This window comes from Ixodes scapularis, unplaced genomic scaffold (genome assembly GCF_016920785.2).
Source record: "Ixodes scapularis isolate PalLabHiFi unplaced genomic scaffold, ASM1692078v2 PGA_scaffold0__279_contigs__length_252992795, whole genome shotgun sequence".
NCBI lineage: Eukaryota > Metazoa > Arthropoda > Arachnida > Ixodida > Ixodidae > Ixodes > Ixodes scapularis.
The window spans coordinates 37043174-37066657 of NW_024609835.1; the positions used below are offsets into that span (position 1 = coordinate 37043174).

Genomic DNA, 23484 nt, shown 5'->3' on the forward strand with positions numbered 1-23484 from the left:
TATTTTTGCGCAAATTGAGTGTGAAGTTTTGCCAGAACATGTGTCGAATATATAGGCAACGGCACCTGACGAAGATATACTGCTGCTTGTTATTGACTGGGATTCGCACTATGTACATTCTGTAGAAGGACTTTGTCAGAACCTACATTCCTCACTCCATACCCTCTGCGGCCCCCTGCAGTGTCGTGCAGTTCCACCCAAAGCCTCAGGTGGGACGCCTGTTTGGTGCGGCAGACGACTACAAAATCCATGTGTGGGACTTGTCCAAGAGTGGCCTTGTGGGTTCCCTGGAGGGACACTTCTCCGTGGTCACCAGCCTTGTGTTCCTGGATCAAGGTGACCGGCTGCTCAGGCAAGTCGAGGCAACCGGACGTTGCCTCATTTTTTCAACTTTGAAATTTCTCTGAGATCAGATACTTGACCTAGAACCCTTTTCACAGTGTGTGTCAAGTTGTGGCGGGGTATCTTCAATGGGAGCACTTCAAAGTGCACCTAAAGTGCATTAAGGGGTGTGCTCATTAATGTAACAATGTTTGGTGTGACGAAGGAGTCAAGTTAGCGACTGATTGTTACAAGAATGAGTTTCACGATGTGAGCAGGGCCCGCAATTTTGGGTGAAGGGAGTACTACCAATGAAAAAGGGAGACAATTTTGTTTTGTCAGAGAATAGATCTGGCTCTTTTGGGGAAATTGCTTGATTCTTCAAAGAGGAGGCCTAGTCATCAGCTGCAAAATTATGATGGGAAAAGAATGATGTGAATGACCGAGCAGAATAGCAAATGCTTCCTCTCTAGAGGCACCTGCTGTGTCATGAGTTGCATGTTATGTAAACACAAAACTTCCTATGCCGGCAGCAATTGCGGAAGTGACTTCACGCCATTTGTTTGTTTTGTGGTATCGTAGCTCCAGAATGACCTCTCACCAGGGAAGCTATGCGACGACACATAAAAGCAAACAGCACTATAGTCACCTGACACACAAAGGAGGTTAATAAGAAATGGATCACACTCTCTCAGTGAAGACACTAGTTACACCTCAGGCCGCCTGAGGAGAAATGGCCCTATTAACCAGGGGTTGTTGGTGGAGATTGAAGCAAGATGTGCTACGATGAGTGCACTAGGAAGAGCGTCAATTTAAATGCATAACTTATTTCCATTCACAATTATAGTACTAGGGGAATGTTTCTATACCTAGAACCAGCCTGAAGGTTATGAAGCATTAATACATTTTATTGTCTCCATACTCAGCGAAACAACTATTTTGTGCTACATTGTCAAGGCTACCACAGCTTTTGCAGTGTTCCAACACTGTCAAATATACTTAAATGAGTGTGTGTCTTTGTTTAGCACCTCCTATGCTTGAGAGTGCTTGTGAATGAGAATCAAAGGGAAGCCACATGGTCTTGCAGCAGTGCAGGGCTGCAGCAGTGTGGAAGCTATGCTAGCTTTGGTTGATGTAGCACAAAATAATAGATACCGAGTATAGCTACCCCAGTTTAAATTGTTTTATTGCTACTAGGATGCTAAAAAGGTGACATCAGATCTGATAGCTTTTTGCAGATACAATAAACAACAGGCGAGTGTTGTTTAGGGTCACAAAAAAATGTTTATTCAACCTCAAGCAACAAATCTTCAAATTAGTAGTCTTTAGAACAAATTTAGAATTCTACACTCTAAAAATTACCCATGCACAAACTTTTCCACAGAGCACTGTTGAGGGCGAATCACTGCAGTCTATGAAGGGAGCTTGACCAACAACAAGGCTGGAAATTTGTGTAGGCCTAAGATTGAAGTCGGTGGTGGGGTGCAGAGCGTGATGCTTCACACTGCTCAGCAGCTCATCATAGACTTCATTTTTACCTCTAGGCAAATTTTTAATTTCTGCATTTACTGAGGTTCTTTTGTAGATTCCAGTGGTGGGCCCCTCTGAGTTCTCTGCTGAATTGTAGTCACACTGGCACATTTAGAGTGTACTAGGTAGACCCACATTGAGTAAAATGAGCCATGAAACTTTTTGATAATTTTTTTTATTGTTTTCACAATTGGCATGCATACCCTTGTCATCCTAATTCGCTCTCTTTTTGTTTTCGTGCAGCTCGAGCAGAGACAAGGTGGTCATGCTTTGGGACACAAAAACTCTAAAATCGCTCAAAACCATTCCCGTATATGAGGTGAGTGGGCTGAAAGCAGCCTTTCATCTACTTACAATGACCTGGATGCCTCTGTACCCTCTGCTTGCTCATATTTAGGGAAGATGTTCTAATCCTTTTGGATCTTTCAGTCTATAGAGTCCCTTGTGCTGGTTCCAGACTCCCAGCCTCCTCAGTTCATCACAGCAGGAGAGAAGGGTATGTGGGCTCTCTGATTGGAAATCATTACTAAAAAAATAAAAATAAAGAAGAACACTAAAGGAAATTTGAAGTTCACAAGTAACAGTCAAAACTCTATGTTTGCATCTTCGAAACAATAGCAACAATTTTTTTTATTGAATGAGGCCACTATGTTGACTGCAATGTGTTCTCATAGCATCTTTGAGGCTCACGTGATGTGAAAGCAGTCATATGAACATAGAGAAATGACTGCATTCGGAAACGTGCATGTGAAATGCCCATGAAGACTGGTTCACACATTTGCACTTTACTGCATTCGACTGCAATAGGACTGCTCGTGTAATTCTGACAACATCAGTCGTAGGGCCCACAGTGTCGCGTCATTGGGAGTATGCAAGTTTTCGTGGTGCCATCTATCGGAAGTCAGCGAAATCATTTCTTTCCTGCCACTACCCTCCCCAGTTTTCACGGCATACTGTCTTTTGTCTCGATCGCCTGTCGCGACCTTCAACAACGCCGGGCGGGATGCGGTGCTCTATTGTAGCCGAATCAGGCCTTGAAAAGTTGACAATGGTGGATGGGAGGACTGGGAGCCCCAACGAAAGAATCAAACGTAGTACTCTCAGTGACGTCACTGTGCCTCTCACTTGAAAGACGGCGTGAGTTGAGGGATTCCCCAACCTTCGATCTGTTTCATTTATTTTCCTAAAAACTAGCATGCGCAAGAAAATATTTTTGCGAAAGCATTAACTGTCCCATGGAGCGCAGCCGGCATTGTCAGTAACCACGAAAAGCGGCACCTAGTCCCATTGGCTGAGTGTAACGGCATCTAAATGCCCATTGGCTGAGCGAAATGGCACCTAAATGCCAGTCATCAAGCACGTGCATTCAGAAATAAAACAAAGAAAAGCACAGCAATGCAGGTTCTTCGTCACCGAGGCCGACGGGTGCACTCAAAGTCTAAGCAGACGCGCCTCAGAAATAAAACACAAAGAAATGCACAGTGACGCAGATGCATTGTCATGGAAGGTGTGAAGCCGGTGGTGTTCGCCGTGCCTGCTCAGTGGGGGAGCGTGATGTCGCCGCCAGAGCACCGTGTGCAATAAGAAGACGTGGCGCACCACTTGTAGAAAAGTGCTGCATGTAGGAATGCTTTTGCATTCCTACACGTCAACAATCTTTAGTGTCTGCTGAATTTTTCTTTTTTCTCGTTCTAAAAGAGAAATAGACCAATTCCTCCAATTAATTGGCCAAAGTTCAGAAATGGTTGCACCACCCCTTTAATATTCAAATGGAGTCATCAGTGTTGTTCACACCAACACCCTTCCTCCGTAGCAAAAACAAACGAGAACTGATGCATGCCTTGTAAAACTAACATTACTAGCTGAGTCACGCGATCTGTTAGCCGGGCCGTTCTCTGCCGGCTGGAGGCTGTAGGAACAGGGACAGTCTCATGTGCGACCCTTTTAAATTTAAAAGGGAAGAAAGGTCTAAGACAGAGAGCTGAAGCCTTCTTTTTTACCCCTGATCCACACCACAGGAGTCCTTCGTACGTGGAACACAAGCACCGCGACGTGTGTGCGAGAGCAGGAGAAGGGGCCAGCCGAGGAGGGTGCCATTGTGCAAGCGCTGCACTGCCCTCACCGGAAAGCCCTGTCAGTGGTCACGTTTGACCACAACATCACCCTGCGCTCCATGGACGACTTCGGTATCCAGAAACAGGCAAGTTGGTACTGAGTTGCTGGGTGCCAAAGAGTACTGGTGGTGACATTCTTAAGGATCCTCAGGCATCCACATGCTGGAGCTCCTCGATTGCCTGCTTGACGTCATATGATTATATGAATGAGGGATCTTGTGGAGTTTGCCATGCATAGTTTTCCGCCGGGAGTTTACTTAGGAATGCTATATTACATGGTCACGTGATCCATAGCTGCAGCAGCTATGCCACTCCTTGTAAGACCAACCACATGATCATGTGACCCATCGTCACCGATGACATAGGAGATCACGCCATCTGATGATGAGTGCCAAAAATTTGAACTTGCCTCGATGCTTTGCACAAAGCTGAAGACGTCATCTCTTCGGCACCAGAATAAATTTAATATATATTAATCCTACGGATAAATTTGGGAGACAGAATGTGCATTGTTTTTTGAGCTGTGCTGGGTGTTCGTTTTTGAGTATTTCTAAGCTCGGGAGACATACTATGTGCAGGGCGTCTACAAAGAAATTATAGTGTGTAAGTAAAACTTGTTTGTATGTTCCTAGTTCATACATTTTCCCAGCTGTTACATACATGTATGTGAGTGCCAGTCTCCCTGAACTTCCATAGGAATATATTTGCGTTAATTTATGATTTGTTGACATTTGCCTTCCCGGTTGTTACGTCCGTCCGCGCCGCCATTTCCCTCTTTTTGCTCCATTCCACCTCCTTTTCCACCTATTTGACGCTCAAGTGCCTCTTTCTGTCTGGTTGGTCAGGGCATTGGACTAGGCCTGAGTGTGATTTAGGGTTTTGGAAGAGCTTGTTCATCTTTCCATCTCCTGCTTGGGCACACTATAGTCCGTTGCAATTCAAGAAAGTAGGGTGAGGGTAAGACGGACCGGGGCAGGGGCGGATCCAGAACTCCGTTTTGGAGGGGGGGGGGGATCTAAAGTAGGATAAACAGGACTCCGGTTGCGCCTTTTGTTTTAACCGCCGCAGAACCACACTGCGCCGACAGCCCCTAGATGTGCACCACTGAGCTGACTTATTGGCTTCAAGCCGTGCTTTGAAACCCCCGCCGCGGTCTTCAGTCTTACTTAAAGTAATGGAGTGTTCTCCAAGTTCAGAGTACAAGTGTGCCTGCTAGGGTGCGACCTACCCTATTTTGAACCCTCGTCTGAGCCCTCTACCACCTGGCAGGCCGGCAGTCAGTTTTATTTTGGGGGGGGGCGGGGGGGGGGGGGGGTTTACCCATGTCAAATTGCCTTTCGAGAAGGGGGAAGGGGGGGTTGCCCCCGTTGCCCCCCCCTTGGATCCACCCCTGGACCGGGCAGGAGGAAGCACATGGAATGCTAAAGAAAGAAGGGGGTTCCCCTCTCTCTTCTCGAGCGTTTCGTCTGCTTCCTTCTCCCCGGCCCGTCTTACCCTTGCCCTACCTTCTTGAGTTGCAACAGACTATTGTGTGTCAGTTGTGCTCGGTTTTCCTGGTTCCACTATACCAGAAGTCAATTCTCTGTGGTAGTTGTTGGAGGAAAATTGGAGGAAAAAAAGGAAAATTGTTGATTTGTATTTGAATATTAGTTAGTTCTTCAAAGCTATGAAGGTCTGCATGAAATAAATTGTTATATAAGGGTTGCTTGCTGATTCATGTATGGCCCTTTCAGTCGCGTTACCGGGTATTACATTTTCCCAGATCATGCTCTTTTAAATTATTGTCTCCTGAAGAGTGTATCTAAAAAAAATGTGTCTGAGAAACTTTTTTTTTTTTTTTTTATTTGCTTTAATGCACGGTCATCCCATTGCTCAAGTGTCAACCTCCGCCGCAGTCCAAGACTTGGGGGTGTACACTCATAAGTCATTGAGTTTTAAACACCACGTTGAAAGAGCGGCCAATGAAGCAGTGAAGTTCGTTGGTCTCATAGCACGCATTTCGAAGGAGTTCACTAATCCTAGCTGTTATTTGTCACTCTTTCGAGCTATCCTGTGCTCTCGGCTATAGTACTGTTCAGTGGTATGGAACTCTGTTCCTCACTACTTGCCACTTTCTTTGGAACGAGTACAGATGAGATTTGTTCAAATCTTTTATGATCGTTATCTTTTCAGAAGAGTATATTACTCATATGATAGGATGGATGTGGATTATACTTCGGAAAATACGGTATTTAAAAGTTCATAAAATAAATACTCTTCAAAAATCGGCTGGAATTACATGAAATTGGAACTTGACATAGGTAGGGTGTCTAGGAATCGTTTAGAGTCACCAAAACCATCCCTCCCTGTATGTTGTGATTTTTCTGGCCCCTCTTGCACCGTTACAATAGCTGCCCCTCCCACAACAATGTTTCAGTCTTCACAAAGTGTTGGCCGGCGGTTTCCGTGGGTGCAATTTAAACCTTTTTTTGTTAGCGAAGATTTTGCGATGAATCTTCGTTGGCAGGCTGAGAATCGCGCTGAAGTGCGGATGTTTACGACTTTCAAGTTGTTGAACGGCAAAACTTGCGCGAGCTCCCACTGTTGTATCTTTGCTTTGTGTGTACGTCTAAATCTGACACGGCACGTTTCGATGTAAACGTCAAAAGAAAGAACCCACTTGTGGCACTCATTCATGTCTAAGTGTAGTTTGAGGGACGATGAAAATCCCTTACGTTTCTCAGCCACACTCGTGACGAGTGGGGCAGATCTCATTGTTTAAAAGTATCGTCGGCGGGCCAATGTCGCACATCACTGAACTCTCGGGGCCATATCCCCTTGTTTTGTAAACATTTTCGAAGAACCCAATCTTCTTTTCCGAAGCACTGACAGACGTGAACAGAGTGCCGATTGTGCTGGAACAGTTGCGGTTGCGGTTGTTAGACTTTACTAGATAGCCTGTATTATGGAGAGCTTCCAACTGATCGGTCCGGGTCACATTGTTTATTCGCGACTCTAGCGACCTATAGGGGGCGCCACCACCAAACAAACATGGTGGCTGAGTCCAGGTCGCGTCGGCTCGGCCGGGCCGCCTCAAGAGGTGGCACGTTCAATTTAACAGATTTTCTTTTGTTTAATGCCCAATTTTTATAGGTATTTGAACTGAGACGGTTAAGTTTAGCCGGTGCACATAAACTTGCAAAGCATAGTTTTGTTTTCCCGGTGTTTTTTGTTCTTTTCATGTCAAACTTTCGTTTCGGAGATTTAGTTCAAAACTGAAACTATGGGCTCCGGAGAGATGGTAATATACTAATCAGTTTTGATCACCTAAGGAAAGTGGCGATGACTACAGAATTGTTCCACCGAGAGTAATTCACAGCTAACTCGCATGCCTTGCCCGTGCGACTTATCTGTCCGCGAAATCGAGCTTTTGTGCGTATCCGCGTTTAAGAAACAGCTACAGTCGTCTGCTCGGTCAACAACACATGCTGCAGGAAAATTACGAAAATTAAGCAAGCGCTTCTTGAGCCAAGGATCATGTTAACCCGCCGGCGCCCCACTAAGCAGCTGATACTCGTATTTCAATTCAGGTTTTAGTAGCAATCGAGAAGTCATTTTGACGAGCGGGTTTTGTATTATATTACGTACTATGTCCGACTAAAGTGATATTAGTATATTCTTTGGGTTGAAATATGAGCTTAGTTGACTAGCTAATAGGTGAACTGCTGAATAAAAGTATATTTGACAGGCAGAGAGATACTACTTAAACTTAGCCAAATGGTTTTAGCCGGCAGCACGGAGACAAACTGGAGAGTCTTCATCGGAGATTCACGCTGAACCTCTCTGCATTGAACTTTGCTTTGAATCCTGAACGGAGAAAATTAGTACTTTTTGTGGCTGGCCAACCTGAGCAATGTAGACATATATTGCTGATGGCTTCGACGGGGGTATAATATAAATATTGAAGGTGCGATAGATCATAATGCCGTGACGGCTTCTAACTTTGCGAGACGCGTCCCCCACCTTTTGAAAGCAGATAATTTCCCTCATTAATCATATGCAGCGAGCAGGTTTTCCTGAATCAGGTAATTGCAAAATCAGCACAACTCCTTCAGTGTGGTCCAGAGGCTTTTTCGGCGAAAAGCAGCCAAGATGAATAGCCAACGCACCGATCGGCGTGGGTGGCTCAAACTTGAAGCTAACCGAACACAACCAAACTCAAGAAAAGCAGCTATCGAACCTTCCCATTCACTTGACTGCAATATTGGTGTTTCCTCCAGTGGAACGCCTCGTCTGTCGTCGTCAGTCCACTGTTATACATCCTTATAAAGAAACCACTTATCAGTTACCAAGCAGTCGTCACTTTGAATGTGATTCGAGACAGACAAAAAATCAAAACGTTTTCCCGTGATTTTTTTCCATCCAAAAAAATCGAAAGCACGTGACCGCATGTTGTGGAGTAAACGGGCTTTCAAACACGTTATGGAAAGAAGCAATCTACTGAGGCTTCACCACACTAATGAACACTTCAAGCAAACTTTAGAAATATTCGGACCTTCGCCAAATTACATGTTCGCCACCGCGCCGACAACACGTGTCCGCGAAAGCCACCCGAGACGCGGAGGGGCGCGGAGCGACCTGGCCCGGCTGGTTCCCGGTTTTTCCGCTTGGTGGCGTCCGTTTTGCTGAAGTCGTGAATAAGCTGCATGTGCAATATGAGCTGCAAGGAGGTGCTGAAAGTGTTTATCGTCTCCAAACGTCTCTCCTATTCTGCCCGGTTTTCTCCTTGCCGTGCGAAAACACAGCGCAATGCGCACTTGCAACCAGTCTCCTCCATTAAATTTGCAAACGGTTTCCACGGTTTGAGATAGACCTTTTCTTCAACTTAGGCTCTCTAGGCTTAGCATGGCAATTGTTATCACAGGACCTCCTAGACATGATTGCACACCTTGTTTGTGACAAGTGTGCTTCCTCCCTCTGCAGTTTGTCGGCTACAACGACGAAGTGCTGGATGTGCGGCTGGTGGGCAAGGAGGAAGGCACCCTGGCAGCGGCCACCAACAGCCCCCACGTGCGCCTCTTCCAGCTGTCCACCTTCCACTGCCGCCTGCTGCGAGGACACTCGGACATCGTCGTGGCATTGGACACCTTCGCCTCGGACCCAACTCTCTTGGTCACCGTCTCTAAGGTGAACTTTCTCGCAGTAATCGGGCAACAGACTTTAGTCCTTTAGACCAACAATATTTATGGGTCTTGACCCGTGACCAGATTGAAAAATCAGAATTCCTGCTTTATGATCTCAAGGATCAGTCCTCGTTCTGGCCCACAAGCTATGACTTACTAGCACAAGTTCTCAAGTTTCATTTAGAAAGCTTTAGTGATCATGCATTCTGTGCCATATGTGCCAAGGCTTTTTATGTTGTTTGGGAAATTTTTTTTTCCAGCGTGTGCCAACTGTGGCTAGTATGGTAAATCATCACCAGAATCAACTGATCTTCCATAAACAAATAGACTCTGGAATGGATCCTTTGGGTTTTTTCAGAATCTAATCTGTGAGCAGGCTTTACTGAAACTTTATTGCATTTCTTGATTAGACACAAAGCATGGGGATTGTGCTGCCTTCGGCACCTAATTTACATTACAGACATCAATACAGGTGCGGCCTTGCCCAAGAATTTATGTTAAAGATGTGTTCGTTACTCGAACTAGTGGACACACATGGCAACCGAGTATAATGACATATGAACTCGCACTTTCCACAGCACAGTGTCTTTGTGTGGCATGTCAAATTTTTACTTTTATCTTTATTAGGACAATACTCTGAAGTTGTGGAGGGTTCATGAGGATGACCATGTGGAGTGCTTGTTCACGGGGAAAGGCCATACGCAAGCCATTGCCTCTGTAGCCTGCTCACGGTGAGACCCATACCGTCAACATTTCAATTCCCTTTTCCTAAACGCCGGTAACAAAGCACCTATCACATAGAAGAGCCAGGTGTAGTTCTACTTTGGTCTTGTTTTAAAATACTATGCAAATGTTCATCTAGGCTTTCAGTTTGAAGGGTGAAAAAAATTAAATGGAGGGGAAGGTCTTTTGCATGAGATCCCCTCAAGTGGGATTGAAAAGTACCCCAAACCCTGGTATGACTAATGGCGAATGGTTGTTGTGGAGCACGCCAAAATCGACTTTTGTGGAGCGCACCTATTTCACTAGGCGATTGGGACTGGGACGGACATGTTCCACTTGTCGTTTTAGATTAGCTCCCACTCCAGATCTTGATCCAGATCCGAGGAAAGTCGCTACGCCGATTTTGGCAGATTCGACCAGAAGCCAGCCTGGCTGGCCCTCGGCGTGCACACGTGACGTCCTTCCCCGCCGGGCATCTTACCTCAAAAGAATTTGTAATGGCCGCTTGCGAAGTGCCGCCCGCCTGAAGGCCCGTTCACACTCTTGCGACCGAGTAAGACCGAGAGTGACCAAACCAATTTTTAAGCTTCTTGCGACATCTTAAGACCAGCTTTGTTGCAGCGCATTCGGTCCTAAGATGTCGCAAGAGGCTTAAGAACCGTCTGGTCTCTCTCGGTCTTACTCGATCACAAGAGTGTGACAACCTTCACTGCTGCTGCTTGATCAGGACCAGGCGAATTTTTTCGGTCGCGCACCAGTCACCTAGCTGTGTTTGAGATTTGTGTTTGTCCTTTTTCCCCTTTGTTCCCCTTCTCCAGGGATTATTATTGTCATGCTTGATGACAGTTTGTCGTCAAGTTGCTCGAGCAGTTCCTCCAGCAGGAGCGTGTCGAGTAGCAGCGATGACAAGGATTGCTTGTATGTCCCATGTGAATTCGACTGCCTTTTCGAACCTCCGCAGAAGAGGCCGAAAATCGAGACATACTTAGACACCGTTCACGAGTATTCCGATGAAGCAGAAAGTGGACTACGCTGATGCACATCGCTTATCGACACTCATCTTTCACATCATGATTAATTTCTCTCGTCCGTTAAACACGCTGCAATTGCAAAATCACAATTGCATTTTGTGTTTGCGTTTTGAGTGCGCCACGATTGCAAAAACATGGGCTTCGAGATCCAGGACTGTGGGAAGGGAATATCCGGGAAGGTGAATGACGGGAAAGCATCCGCTGTTCGACTGGGGATCCGGAGGCGGAGCGACTCTGTTCGGATTGCGTGCTCCATCTCGGGTTTGGTCTACTGATCTTAGCGAGCTCCAAAAGGACCAGTGGAATTCGCCATAAGAATAAAGGCCTCCAGATTAAGGTAGTAATTCTGCTAACTTGCGTATTGAGAAGTTTCTTTGCAATTGCACTTGTGGAATTATACTCTGAATTTCGTAGTGAGGAGTCTAGCCACCGTCCTCATGATGGTGACGCTGGATTAATCAGAAAGAAGTGCGAGGTGACTGAGCATCATGCTTGAGGTTTTAAGATCAGGACAGGAGCTATAGATAGTCTAGGTTTTCTCCTGAATATGCCAGATTCACTTTGAGCCACGCACAGTATTGCACACTATGTTCTTTTTTCTTTATTTGTTTTTGGTTTGCTTGTGTGGCTTCATCACACAGATAAGTATCCCATCCCAGCTATTTGCACCATCGGCCTGAAACGAAAATGAGGAAATATGTAGGACACCCCGAAATTAGGATAACCGTATGATCATTAAGAGTTGTGGAGGCATCCCAAGTAGCTTGTCCCAGGAGATATTGTGGTCGCAGCCATGTGCCGTTCTTTCCCCAGGTTGACGTCGTCATTCGTGGTGACCGGTTCCCAAGACACGACCTTGAAGCTGTGGGAGGTTCCCGAGAGGCCACGACTGGTGACGGTGGTAAACCCTTACGTGGGGGCGCCCCTCTCCTCCAAGCTGACCGTTGCAGCTCACGAGAAGGATGTGAACTCGGTCAGCGTATCGCCCAATGACCAGCTCATTGCATCAGGCTCTCAGGACAAGACGGCCAAGGTCCGAGCACGTGTTTGTATTTCGCGGTGGCTTGTCTACTAAAGCCGCTCGGACGTCATACAAAAGGCACTGTGTTCGCCGCAGACATGTTCGAAGCATGTTAATCTCGTACATACAAGGGTAGATTGAAAAGTTTCCGAAATGAAAAGGAAAACAATATAAATCTGATTCAAGTTATACTTTATTTTTCAACATATTCCGAAGCTCGACACACTTGGTCCAGCGTTTCTTCAGCTTGGTTCCCTCCCGGAAGAGACTTTCTTCAAGGTCCTCAAAATAACTTTTCATGGCCTCCATCACCTCTTCATTCAACAGAAATCTCTTTCCAGCCAGGAGGGTTTTGAGGTTTGGGAATAGGTGGAAGTCCGAGGAAGCCAAATCAGGTGAATACGGTGAATGTTGAAGGATTTTGAACTTCACTTCTGTCAGTTTTTGTTCAGTGACTGCACTTAAATGGGTAAGTGCATTGTCGTAGTGATACAACACCTGTTTCTTAACAATTCCCGCATGTTTCTCTTGAATTACTTGTTTCAGCTTATCCAGAAGTGTTATGTAGTATTGGCCAGTAACATTTTTTTTTTCCTTTTCAAGGTAATCAGTAAGCAAAATTCCTTTCGCGTCCCAAAAAACGGATGCCATCCCCTTGCCAGCCGACTGAACGGTCTTTGCCTTCTTCAGAGCCTATTCACCGGGCCCAGTTCATTGTTTTGATTTACTTTTTGTTTCTGGTGCGTGATGGTGGACCCAGGTCTCATCCATAGTTACAAATTGTTGCTTGAAATCTGTTGGATCTGCCTAAAGCACGCGCAAACTGTCGGCTGACGTTCAGGCTCGAATGAGTTTTTGCTCCAGATTGAGCAAATGCGGCACTTGTCTTGCAGAAGGTTGCTTTAATCTCAATTCATTGTGTAAAATATGAACAACTCGTTCAGAAGAAATTCTCACTGCTTCTTCAATTTTACACACTTTTATGTGGCGGTTGTCCAAAACCAAGTTTTGAATTTGATCCACAATTGCTGGTCTGATAGCTGTTTTTTGATGTCCTGAATGTGGTTTATCCCTTGTCCGTATGATCACGCTTGAATTTGGAGACCCAAAAACTCGCGATGAAAAAGGGAGGTGATGAGGCCCCAAAAACAGCATTCAACCTATATTTTATTTTCAATACAGTTTTCCCTCCAAATAAAAAAAATTGATGTCCGCTCGTGTTTTGTTTTATCCATCATCGAAAATGATCATTGCTCGACTAGAATGCTTCTCAAAGCCAGATTTTTTTAGATATCACTCTGACTTTTGAGGTCATTTTATACGAATGGCTGTCGAACACAGCGGCATAAAATTATTTTTGAAAAAAAAAAAAGCCCCCTCACGGTGATTCCAGAAAGTTTTCAATCCAACCTCGTATATATATAACGTGTCTGCAGACACGTTATATATTGTGTCTGCAGACAGTTTTTTTACAACAGTGTAACAAATCCTTCATGCAAGGAAGAAGCAAGACTCGGACAGTGCCTACAGATTGTCTCTTGTATGTCGTTTTAGCAGTGTGACTGCGGCTCAAGATGAGCGGAGAAGATGAAAAATCGTTGGTGCGCTGAGGTGGGAAAATTCTGAGAATCGTTGCATCCTTTGGTTATAAACCAGATGTAAAGGGATATGTGAAAATATGTCACTTTCTGCACTTTTTTTTTTTTTTTGGTTTTAAATACGCTTGCAATGGTCCGACATAACATATTTAATTTTTTAACTGTAAAGAAAAGCACCTGTTCTAGGAGTGTAGTACCAAACTGGAGGAGAACTGACAAGAACAGATAGGGACAGATGAGATGGTCTTATTGGATTTGGCTCAACGTTTTCTTGTATGTGTCTCTGGTTGCAGTATGTTACCACATTTTGTCAGTGTCTTTAGTTTGTTAGTTCAACATGTTTGTGAAGTGCTACAGGTTTTAGGCTGATGTGGCTAGCTTTTTTGTTGATGTTCCTTGAATAACTAAACTGGTAGGGTGCTTTCTTGCAAGAGTCTTTGAATTTAAACAAATCTTACCTTGCTGCCTGCAGCTTTGGAGTGCTGCTGACTTGAGCCTTTTGGGCACTTTTCGGGGGCATCGAAGAGGCATCTGGTGCGTCCAGTTCTCTCCTGTCGACCAGGTGAGTTTTTTTTTTATGCACGGCTATGTAACTAATTTTGCTTGGGAAAGACAGTTTGGTCACTCGCAAATTTTTGAGGCAAATACTGGAGTGAAGCTGAAATTAGCTAAACTACCTAGTTTCAGCAGTATTTAGGAAAGCAATTTGAATAATGTTTTTTTGTTTACCTTTTGAATCATATATGGAACTCGCTCGCTATGTGTAAGAAGTAAGTGTTAGACTAGCAGCAGTGCTCGGCTTATTCTCAAGTTTATTGATGTTGGTTGTGTCCTTGTTATGTAGGTACACTACCCAGAAAAAAAAAAAAAAGAAAAAGATTTCTGCAGAAATGGTGGATTTTGAAATATGCCATACTTACATCCACCAACATCTAGAGAGTATGTATTCATGGAAAGTTTCATTAGTTTAAACAAAATAGTTAATTATAAATTATTTTCGGTCCTTCGATGCGCGTTTTTCTTCTGTTCCAGTTTTTGACATAAATTTCACTTTAGGCAAAATCGTTTGGTAACGGGACGAAAGGAAAAACTCACTCATTGTTTTCGTAACTGGAATTTATTGGACAATGCAACTGTGGCATTGTGTTTTACTTTGTGGATGTCTCTTATAAAAGATGTTAAGATTTTGTCGACGACATAAAAGGGAAAAATTCATGTCATTTTTCACCGCAATGTTAGTGCAAAATAAATTACTCTTTTTAAATTTTGTTTTCACAGTTGCACGTTACATTAGTTTTCGAACAATAGTTTTCCTAAACAAAGTCAGTGTTTTACTGATAAAAACAACTATAATTTCTTTTACAATTCATGTACGCAGATGAAACTTCGCACTGCATTCTGCCTCGCAACTGCCAGTATATACTGTAAATTTTATTCATATTAAGCCAAAGATTCAAAAGTTGACTTTTTTGGGTAGTGTCTCCCCTTATTCCAAACTCGCCATGGAGTCAAAGAGCTCTCGGCTCTTAATTGATGGTCACCTTTTTTATGCGGATAGCATCTGTGCTTCTTTCAAGCTGGCTTTGCCCTCCGAGGCCACAAGAAAACTAGATATAACTAAATGAGTGAAAGTGATGGTTGTACAGTAAAACCTCGTTATAACAAAGTTGAAGGAGCGGTCGTAATTATTTCGTTATAACCATTAGTTTGTTATAGCCAATGTCCATTTCTTCCCACTATTAGCAAGCAAGGGGAATTATGATTGCTTTGTTATATCCCGTTTTGTTATAACGAGGTTTTACTGTATTATGTTCTTAGTTGTCACTTGTGGGAATTGATCGGTGCTAAGGGTGAACTTTCATTGTTTTATTTCTTTAATGCACTGCAAATGCTTTCGGTTCCTGCAGCAAGTCAAAGCAGCTTGTTCAGTGTTCTTGTGCACCTTTCTTAATGTCGCAGGTGCTGGCAACCTCCTCAGCTGATGCTACCATCAAACTTTGGTCACTTTCAGACTTTACTTGTTCTAAGGTGGGTGGAGTTAATGCCAAGGTTTTTGCCCCCTTTCCCAAAAATATTTGTGTTACAATTTTTGTGCTAGCATTGCATGAACTGTATGAGAGAGTAAGGTGCACTCATCTTGATCGCAAAAATGAATGTTCTGAAAGCCTCAGAATGGCAGCTGATGTTTCGCTAAGAAGCTTAATTTTCTAACGAAATGGCAGCTGCCGATAGGAGACTTTCGGGAGGCTCCTTTGTCAGTTCTTTCCACCAGCTCGTTGCGCTTTTGAGCTTTGTTGGAATGTTTTCATTGATATAAAGGGATAGAGAATTGAAATTTGGGGTTGGATGAAAACAGCTGTGAGATGGCTTGTAAGAATGCATAATAACTAAAAATGTCACCTACCAATGGGAGTGTGCTGGTGCACTCTCCTCAAATACTCTTGGGAAGTCTTGTGTGGTGTTTTAAAAATGATTTTGAGGGTGCGGAAAACTTCAAAAATTGCTTGGAAGTAAACTTGTCGATTTTGGATGGATTGGTAGCCTGGTGATCTGTTCAAACAGTATAGGCCTTTCCAGCAGCAGTCTCGAACGAAGTGATTTACAGCGTGTGTCTCTGGTTTTGAGAGTGTATGTCAGTGTTGCCCGACTGCGCTGGGCTGTGGGTTTTCTCATCAGTGGGCTGTGCCAGCCTGCATGGGCGCACTTCCGAACACTGGTGGCAGCTAAATTGCCGCGTTTTATTTTTTTCTTTCGTGTTCTATGGCGAATAGAATTTCTCGAGGTTTTTAAGAACGCATTGTACTATTTTTGGGAATGAAAACAAACAAATGAAAGCTGTTTTGGTGAGTCCGTCCACGACAGCACAAATCCAACTGGAGTGTTTGTTTCATTTTATGTTGATATTTTGCGGCCCCATACACTCAACCGTGTCAATCTACGAAAATCTTTACTATCCATAAAAATTTTACCACACAGGAAAGCCAAACTGCATGGGTATTCCCCTCTCGCAGCATGAAATTCAGCGAGTCTCATCAATCGAACAACATATACTGCACAGACCCCCCTAGTGCAGCATTATCGAAGCAGGATTTGAAAAAGTCTCAAATAACACAGCATATCCAATATACAGTCTCGACAATAGTCACTTCACGATGAACGGATGGAGTCCGGCTTGTTTTAGGGCACATGTTGAAGAGAGCTGCTTTTTTTGCACAGCACCAAAGCAAATGAAGGAACCTATACATTCCGTCCTCACACCCCGGACCCGGCCCTATCAGATATTTTTCGTAAGGACCCGGACCATAGCCGGGAAGGCTTTTTGGAGATTATCTCAGTAGAAATAGTCCTCGAAGAATGTCAAACGGCTTGCGTCTCTGGCTACTTGACATTCGCTTTCTTCGTTCGTTTCCTACAAAGCCTGAGCAGGCTACAAGCCCTGGTATTCCCTGGTTCTCACAGTGGAAGATAACACATAAAGGGTAAGCACCCTGAACAGGCAAATAAGGTAAAAACTTTCATGGAAAGCTGGCGAATTCCGAATGCACAGTGCAGGTGGGGAGTCCTGCTGATTGGGTGTCCACAGCTCGGGCGAGTGGCGGAAATTTCTGGCCGATAGGGATCGCTTGAATCGCAAAATGGCGGTGGCCAGAGAGCTCTTTTTGCGAAGGTCTATAGGTCACTGTATCCAGTTCATCTCACTTCTGCTTCAAGCCAGTTACTCTCGTTCCTCCTTCCCTCATTTTCCTTCTTCCTTTGCCTCCTCCTTTTTGAAAAAGAACACTACCAAGAAGAAAACAAAAATTCCTGCAAATTAAATTGATTTTGAAAAATGCCATATTTATTTCCACCAAAATCTAGAGTGTATTCCTAGAAAGTTAGGAAAACTGTCGTTTGATAACGAGACAAAAGAAAAAGCTCACTCATTGTTTTTCCTAACTGGAAAGCAACTATGGCAGGGCGCTAGACTTTACAAAAGTTTGGTTATGATACCTGTCACCCGCTGCCTCTACCCACTTCACTCCTGCCTGAAAGCTCCATTTTATCACGCCATCCCTCCCTCTGCCTCTAAACATGGCTTAAGCGGTGCTTATCCGCCGTAATGGCTTTTGCTCGACGACATCTCCACTGTCTTCAACCTCGGTCTTCATTGGCGCGCCACACTTTCTCCACTGACGCTGCCATCAACTCTGAGAGCTCCATGCCCATCTTTAGCACTGCACGGTACGATGTCGACAACTACCTGTGCAGCACCCAAGTTTTTACGTCGTCCTGCTCCTCGTGTTACGCTGAACCTTGTGCAATACATCACTACTTGAGTTCCATCGACATTGCCAGCTTGGCACCCTCCTCCAGCATTACGATATAGTACAAGGATTCTTAGGAAGCCCTCCACGCTCTCCGACACCGATCCCCGTCATCGACAATCATTCTTCAAATTCATCGGGCCACACCAATCCCCGTCATCGACAATCATTCTTCAAATTCATCGGGCCACACCGATCCCCGTCATCGACAATCGTTCTTCAAATTCATCGGGCCACCCTCTCCATCTGGATGGCTGGTCTCTCTTTCCTAGCCAACTGAGTACCCGCTCACTGCTGCCTTCTTGGTAATGAAAGGGCTCACTCACTTGCATGCACTATACTTCTTTCCGTGCAAGCCGGGTCCTTGACGTCCCCCACGCCACTGGAGCTTACGCCGGGTTGCTGTCATGGCGCTCAAGAAACCCGGCAGGTTCAAACCAGCAAACAGTGTCAATACCTGACAAGTCAGGCTAACCCTCTGGACTTTCCCTCTTTCTCTCACCTCCCCCTGACTCGTTTTCAGACCTGCCTCCTACACCAAGCACAGGTGGAAGCCCTCCTCGCTCCCGTCCTCCTCGAGTAGATTTACCCTCAAATTCCACTGAACCCTGAGTGCACCCACTGCCACGTACCCGCTACATTAGGACATTGTCGATGGGACTGTCCCTTTTACTCAGCAACTTGCTCTCGTGTGCACTCTTTCAGCTGCCCCCTCCACTCTCGCCGAGTGGCTCTACCACCCTTCTTCACCCGACCACGGTTAGGTCCTCGTGGCATCACTCACTCCTATAGTACTTGGAAGCCCCCCCAAGCGTCCTCACTTGGCTCCAGGCTACTCGGGCCCTGCAAGTCATTTATCGCCGTAGCCTCGTTGTCAAGCTGTCTCTGATGACACCAGCGAGAGCTAGACACCTCGCCTGTGACCAAACTGTGGAATTAGGGAAAGGACTCGTTCGTTTTTAGAGTAACAGAACATGGTTTATTGTATTGAAAACTCATTTAAGTAAAGTTAGAGATGGCACGTCCTCCTTCAAGAAGGGGAGAAGTCGCCCGCACCAAGCGTCGGTCCAAGAGGGGGGCTCGTCGTTTATGACCCCACGGTGGGGCGCGCTCTCCCCACGGCTCTCCGTCCCTCTCCCCGGTTTCCCGGAAAGGGGCTGGTGCCTCAGTTTCTGCTCGTCTTCGAAGTCGTTTTTCCTTCCCTCTTCCCGGCTCGGGCATCTCCACGTTTTCTTCTTTTTATTTTACAACACATTCCCCCCCAAAATGACAGCGTCATTTTTTTTGCCCCGTTATGCGATCTCTAGAGGGTACAATAACTGTATGGGTCTTTTTAGCGTTGACCCTCCGGGCATCTTGAGCAGGCACGATCATAGTTTGCCGTCTCTTCCCGGAAACACCTTCTGGATCCTAGTAAGTCTCCACTGCTGTCGGGGCCGCAGGCCGTCACGGAGAAGAACCAGATCACCCTCTTACAGCAGTTTTCCCTGGCGTTGTTTCTGGCTTTGCACGTTCGGAAGGAACAGCTCCGCCATTCCTTCCGAACAGTACTGTCTCATTACAGCGTCATACTCGCGAAGCAGGTCCAGTGTTTTTTGGAGATGGTTCGTCAGCTGGGTCAGTCGTTTTTCTGCTATTTCCCTGTTGTCGTCGAGATTCACGTTTGGTTTCCAGGGAAGAGCAACTTTGAATCGGGAATTAACTCGTTTGATGCTCTCCTCAAAGGAGTCTAGCTGTCGTTGTTTTGTTGAGTTAACTCCTTCGTCTTCAGTCGCTCTGATTGACTCCAATGTCTAAAGCCGCTCTAAGCAGTCTGTTGCTTCAGCCTCTGCCACGAACGTCTTGAGGGCGATCGTTTGCGTACAATGTACGTCGTGAACTGTTGCTCTCACGGGACCTTGGATACTCCATCCGAATGCGGTCTCGACCGCTCTTAGTTTCTCCTTTAGTGGTTTGGATTTCGCCGTCACAAGGTTCCAGTAGTGCTCTGAGCCGATGAGAAGGTCAATATCACCACGTTGCTTGTTGTTAGTTGAGTCGGCCATCTTCAATTGCCCAAATAGTTTCTTCAGGTTGGGTTCGAGGATAGGGATCTTCTGATCGCATATCACGTCCGTTTCAAGAACTTCAAGCTTATGTATCTTGCCGCTTTGTGCCGTTAATGAAACCAGTACCCTGTTAAATACTTGTTCTGATTGGTGTCCGCCGAATACTCCGACAGTCAGTGTCCCCTGTCCCAAGATCTTGCACTCGAGACATTCGGACGCGTTCTTTGTAATGAACGAACGTTGGCTCCCTCTGTCAAAGAGAGCTCGGACGAACACCCCGTTGGTTTCTCCTACACACCAGATCGTTGCAGTCTGGAGAAGGACGGCTGGCCCGGCAACTTCGCTTGTGGCGGATTCCAGATTCACTGGGACGCTCGTTATCGCATTTCGGTTTGCTTTTACCTTGGTTGGCGTGTAGCCTGGGTCGCACATCGTTGTCGCATGCCGTCTCGAATACTTCGTGCATTGCATGCTGCTTCTGCATTCATTCGAGCGGTGATCAGGTTTCGTGCAACGGAAGCATTGTCTCTCCAAGCGCAGCAGTCTTTTCTTCTCTTCAATTGAAATGTCAGCAGGGCAGGCAGCTGTCGCGTGTTTTTTTTCTTTGCAGAAGAAACAGCTATCAGGTTTCGTTGATTGATGCAGTAATGCTGCGGAGGATTGATAGCGTTCTCTGGGACTTCCCTTCTTCTCGTTTTTCCTCTCTGCCCTTAATCCACGCGGCTGTTGCCTCGTGTCCATAGATTGTTGTGCAGCTAGGTTCTCGCGGCTCTGGACTTCGACTCTCAAAAAGGCAAGCAGTCGTGAGAATAGTGTCACGATACCTCGTTCAGTGGTGCTTGTCTCTGTTGGTCGTTCCTGAGAGTCGTGGACATCCCTCCGGCTGAAGCGCCCAGCGTCAACACGTCCGATGCCTGCTCGTTCACGATCGTTCTGTTAAAATCCAGCAGGATTTCCTTTGGCAGTGCACGCTGAACCACTGGAAACAAAAGAGCACCGAAGGTCTGATGCTTCTCTCCGAGTGCCTCCAGTCCTCGGAGATGGGAGATGATGGTGTCGTAGAGTCGACGGAGACTCCGGACGTCGTCGGAGATGGGAGATGATGGTGTCGTAGAGTCGACAAAGACTCCGGACGTCGTCGGTGTCTCGCACTGGCTGTAGATCTAGGAGCTTCCGCATGTGTGTCTGAACGAGGACGTCCTCACTTCCGAAGCGTTTCTTCAGCAGAAGCACGACGTCCTCGTAGCACCGTGATGTGGGAGGCAAACTTCTGATGGCACTTGACGCCTCGCCAGTCACCGCAGCCCTGAGGTACCCGAACTTGTCCAAAGTCGTTAGCTGGTCGTTGGTGTGTATTACTTGCTCGAACTGCTCCCACAACTCTTGCAAAGAGATGCTTTTGCCTTCAAACTTGTGTAGCTCGAGCTTCGGGAGCTTCACTCGGCAGGCAGTCGTTGTCGCGTTTCCGTTGTTGCTCATCGGGGATGAATCCAAATTTCGTAGTGCCGTTGCTCGGACTTCCTTCAGCTCTTCCTGAAGTGTTGCAATACAGGTGACGACCCAATCATTGTATTCAATTGTTCACACAAAGTTTTGCTCAGCTTCTCCTTCTGGCACCAGTGGCTCGATGGCGGCGTCCACCTCGTTCAGTTGGGCTTGGAGGGCGTCAAGCCTTGCGGAGGAGAGGCTGAGGTTCTTTTCGTTTTTTTCATTGCTTTCGATGTACGAATCAATTTCAGAAAGGAGTTTGGTCACCTGTGTTCACAGTGCAGTTTGTTTCCCCTTGAGTCGTTCCATGATCCGGAGCTCGTTTCCTCAGCCGTTGGCGAATCCAAGATGGCTATCCAAGATGGCTCTTGCCTTCTTCTCGTTCGTCGTTTTCACTTTCCAGTCGTTGGATGTTCTGCGTTGAAGTCATGTCCTAATTTCCTTCATTCCCGAGTTTCGGCACCAACTTTTAACAGTGTGGAATTAGGAAAAGGACTCGTTCGTTTTTAGAGTAACAGAACATGGTTTATTATATTGAAAACTCATTTAAGTAAAGTTAGAGAAGGCACGTCCTCCTTCGACCGTCGTTCCAACAAGAAGGGAGAAGTCGCTTGCACCAAGCGTCGGTCCAAGAGGGGGGCTCGTCGTTTATGACCCCACGGTGGGGCGCGCTCTCCCCGCGGCTTTCCGTCCCTCTCCCCGGTTTCCCGGAAAGGGGCTGGTGCCTTGGTTTCTGCTCGTCTTCGAAGTCGTTTTTCCTTCCCTCTTCCCGGCTCGGGCATCTCCACGTTTTCTTCTTTTTATTTTACAACACAAACAGCATAGCACTGAAAACACTAACCCCTTTGGTTTTTAAATGAAGATGTTTTACTCACTCAACCATTGTTTAAGTAGCCATTGTAAATAAAACTTACTGTTACTAGAACACCTTATTTCTAAAAAGAAGGCTCTGTGTTCCTTTTTCACCTTATCTATTTTTATTACAAAAGGTAATAAGTAATAAGGTCCTTAAAGATACCCTCAGTCATTATCATACAGTAAATGAACTTTTTAAGCGATGCAGTAACTTTCTCATTTTCGAGTGATGTGCTAACAGATGTTGGCATCTGCTTCAAAAGCATCAGTGGCGGCTCCAAACTAGTATTTTGCCTGCTACAGAACCTGCTACAAAAGGCCAAATGCCGCTTAAATCACTGCATTTGAAATATGTGCAAGGGACATACCTAAAAGATCCCCCCCCAGGAAATAGCTGAGCTCTCTGAACCAACTGAGGTGCTCTGCATCAGTGGCTTTTCCGGGCACACTGCTGCAAAGTGGTGAAGCTTTAATCGCATGCTCTGGTGCGAAGCCTGATGTGAGATGGCAGGCATAAAATGACTTTGATGAGAGCAGCATGGATGCCTTAAGCATTAGAAGTTCCGTCGGACCCCTATAACGCTCATATATTGTTATGTTTGATCGAGCAGAGGCTACCTTACCATGTGCCCTTTCTGCTTTTCCAATGTCACTCCTAAGTAGCACCCATCCCCTATTTTTCATGATTATCTCAAACTTTCGGGTGGGCACTTGCTCACTGTCTTGCAGTATGTATTATATTTTGTGACAGTAACTGTTCTCTTAAACTCACACTTCCCTGTTTTATATCTAATCAAGCTCATACTCTGAGTATTTCAGAATGTTTTTGAAGCCAATGTTTGTGATCAGATTTGTTAGCTTGATGGACTTGGCCCAGTCATGTGTGATGTCATTAGAAAAGGTTTCATTATATCATGCATGGGCACTGATGGAGAGAAATACACTAGAAAATGAATCTTGGTTTCTTTTAGTGCACTGGATAGCCGTTTGTCAAGACTACAATTCATACCTACATTTAGTAAGGTGTATGTTAAAGTGAGGAATTGTAATGTCAATGTCCAAGGCAAAAGATGTGCACCAAGGGCCATTATGCTAGTGCATGCTTTGCCGAGAACCACTGGATCTGTGTTACTAAATAATAAGTTTTATGCAAGCTTTTTTTTTTTCTTTTTTTTTGCAGACATTTGAGGGCCATGAGTGCTCTGTACTGAAGGTAATCTTCCTAAGCCATGGAATGCAATTGCTTTCAAGGTATGTGCATTTACATCATTCCATGGACAATGCGATAG

At 45.5% G+C, this 23484-nt stretch overlaps 1 protein-coding gene across 1 annotated transcript in view; it reads left to right on the top strand.

The window, feature by feature from the left end:
* LOC8034069 (transducin beta-like protein 3) overlaps nt 1-23484 on the top strand; it is a 54950-nt gene that overhangs the window by 10102 nt on the left and 21364 nt on the right. The window contains exons 6-15 of the mRNA XM_040208214.3: nt 182-352; nt 2095-2170; nt 2281-2347; nt 3870-4051; nt 8928-9131; nt 9755-9858; nt 11695-11914; nt 13973-14062; nt 15460-15528; nt 23376-23446. Of these exons, the coding sequence (XP_040064148.2) occupies nt 182-352; nt 2095-2170; nt 2281-2347; nt 3870-4051; nt 8928-9131; nt 9755-9858; nt 11695-11914; nt 13973-14062; nt 15460-15528; nt 23376-23446 (1254 nt within the window). The remainder of the gene's footprint in view (nt 1-181; nt 353-2094; nt 2171-2280; nt 2348-3869; nt 4052-8927; nt 9132-9754; nt 9859-11694; nt 11915-13972; nt 14063-15459; nt 15529-23375; nt 23447-23484) is intronic.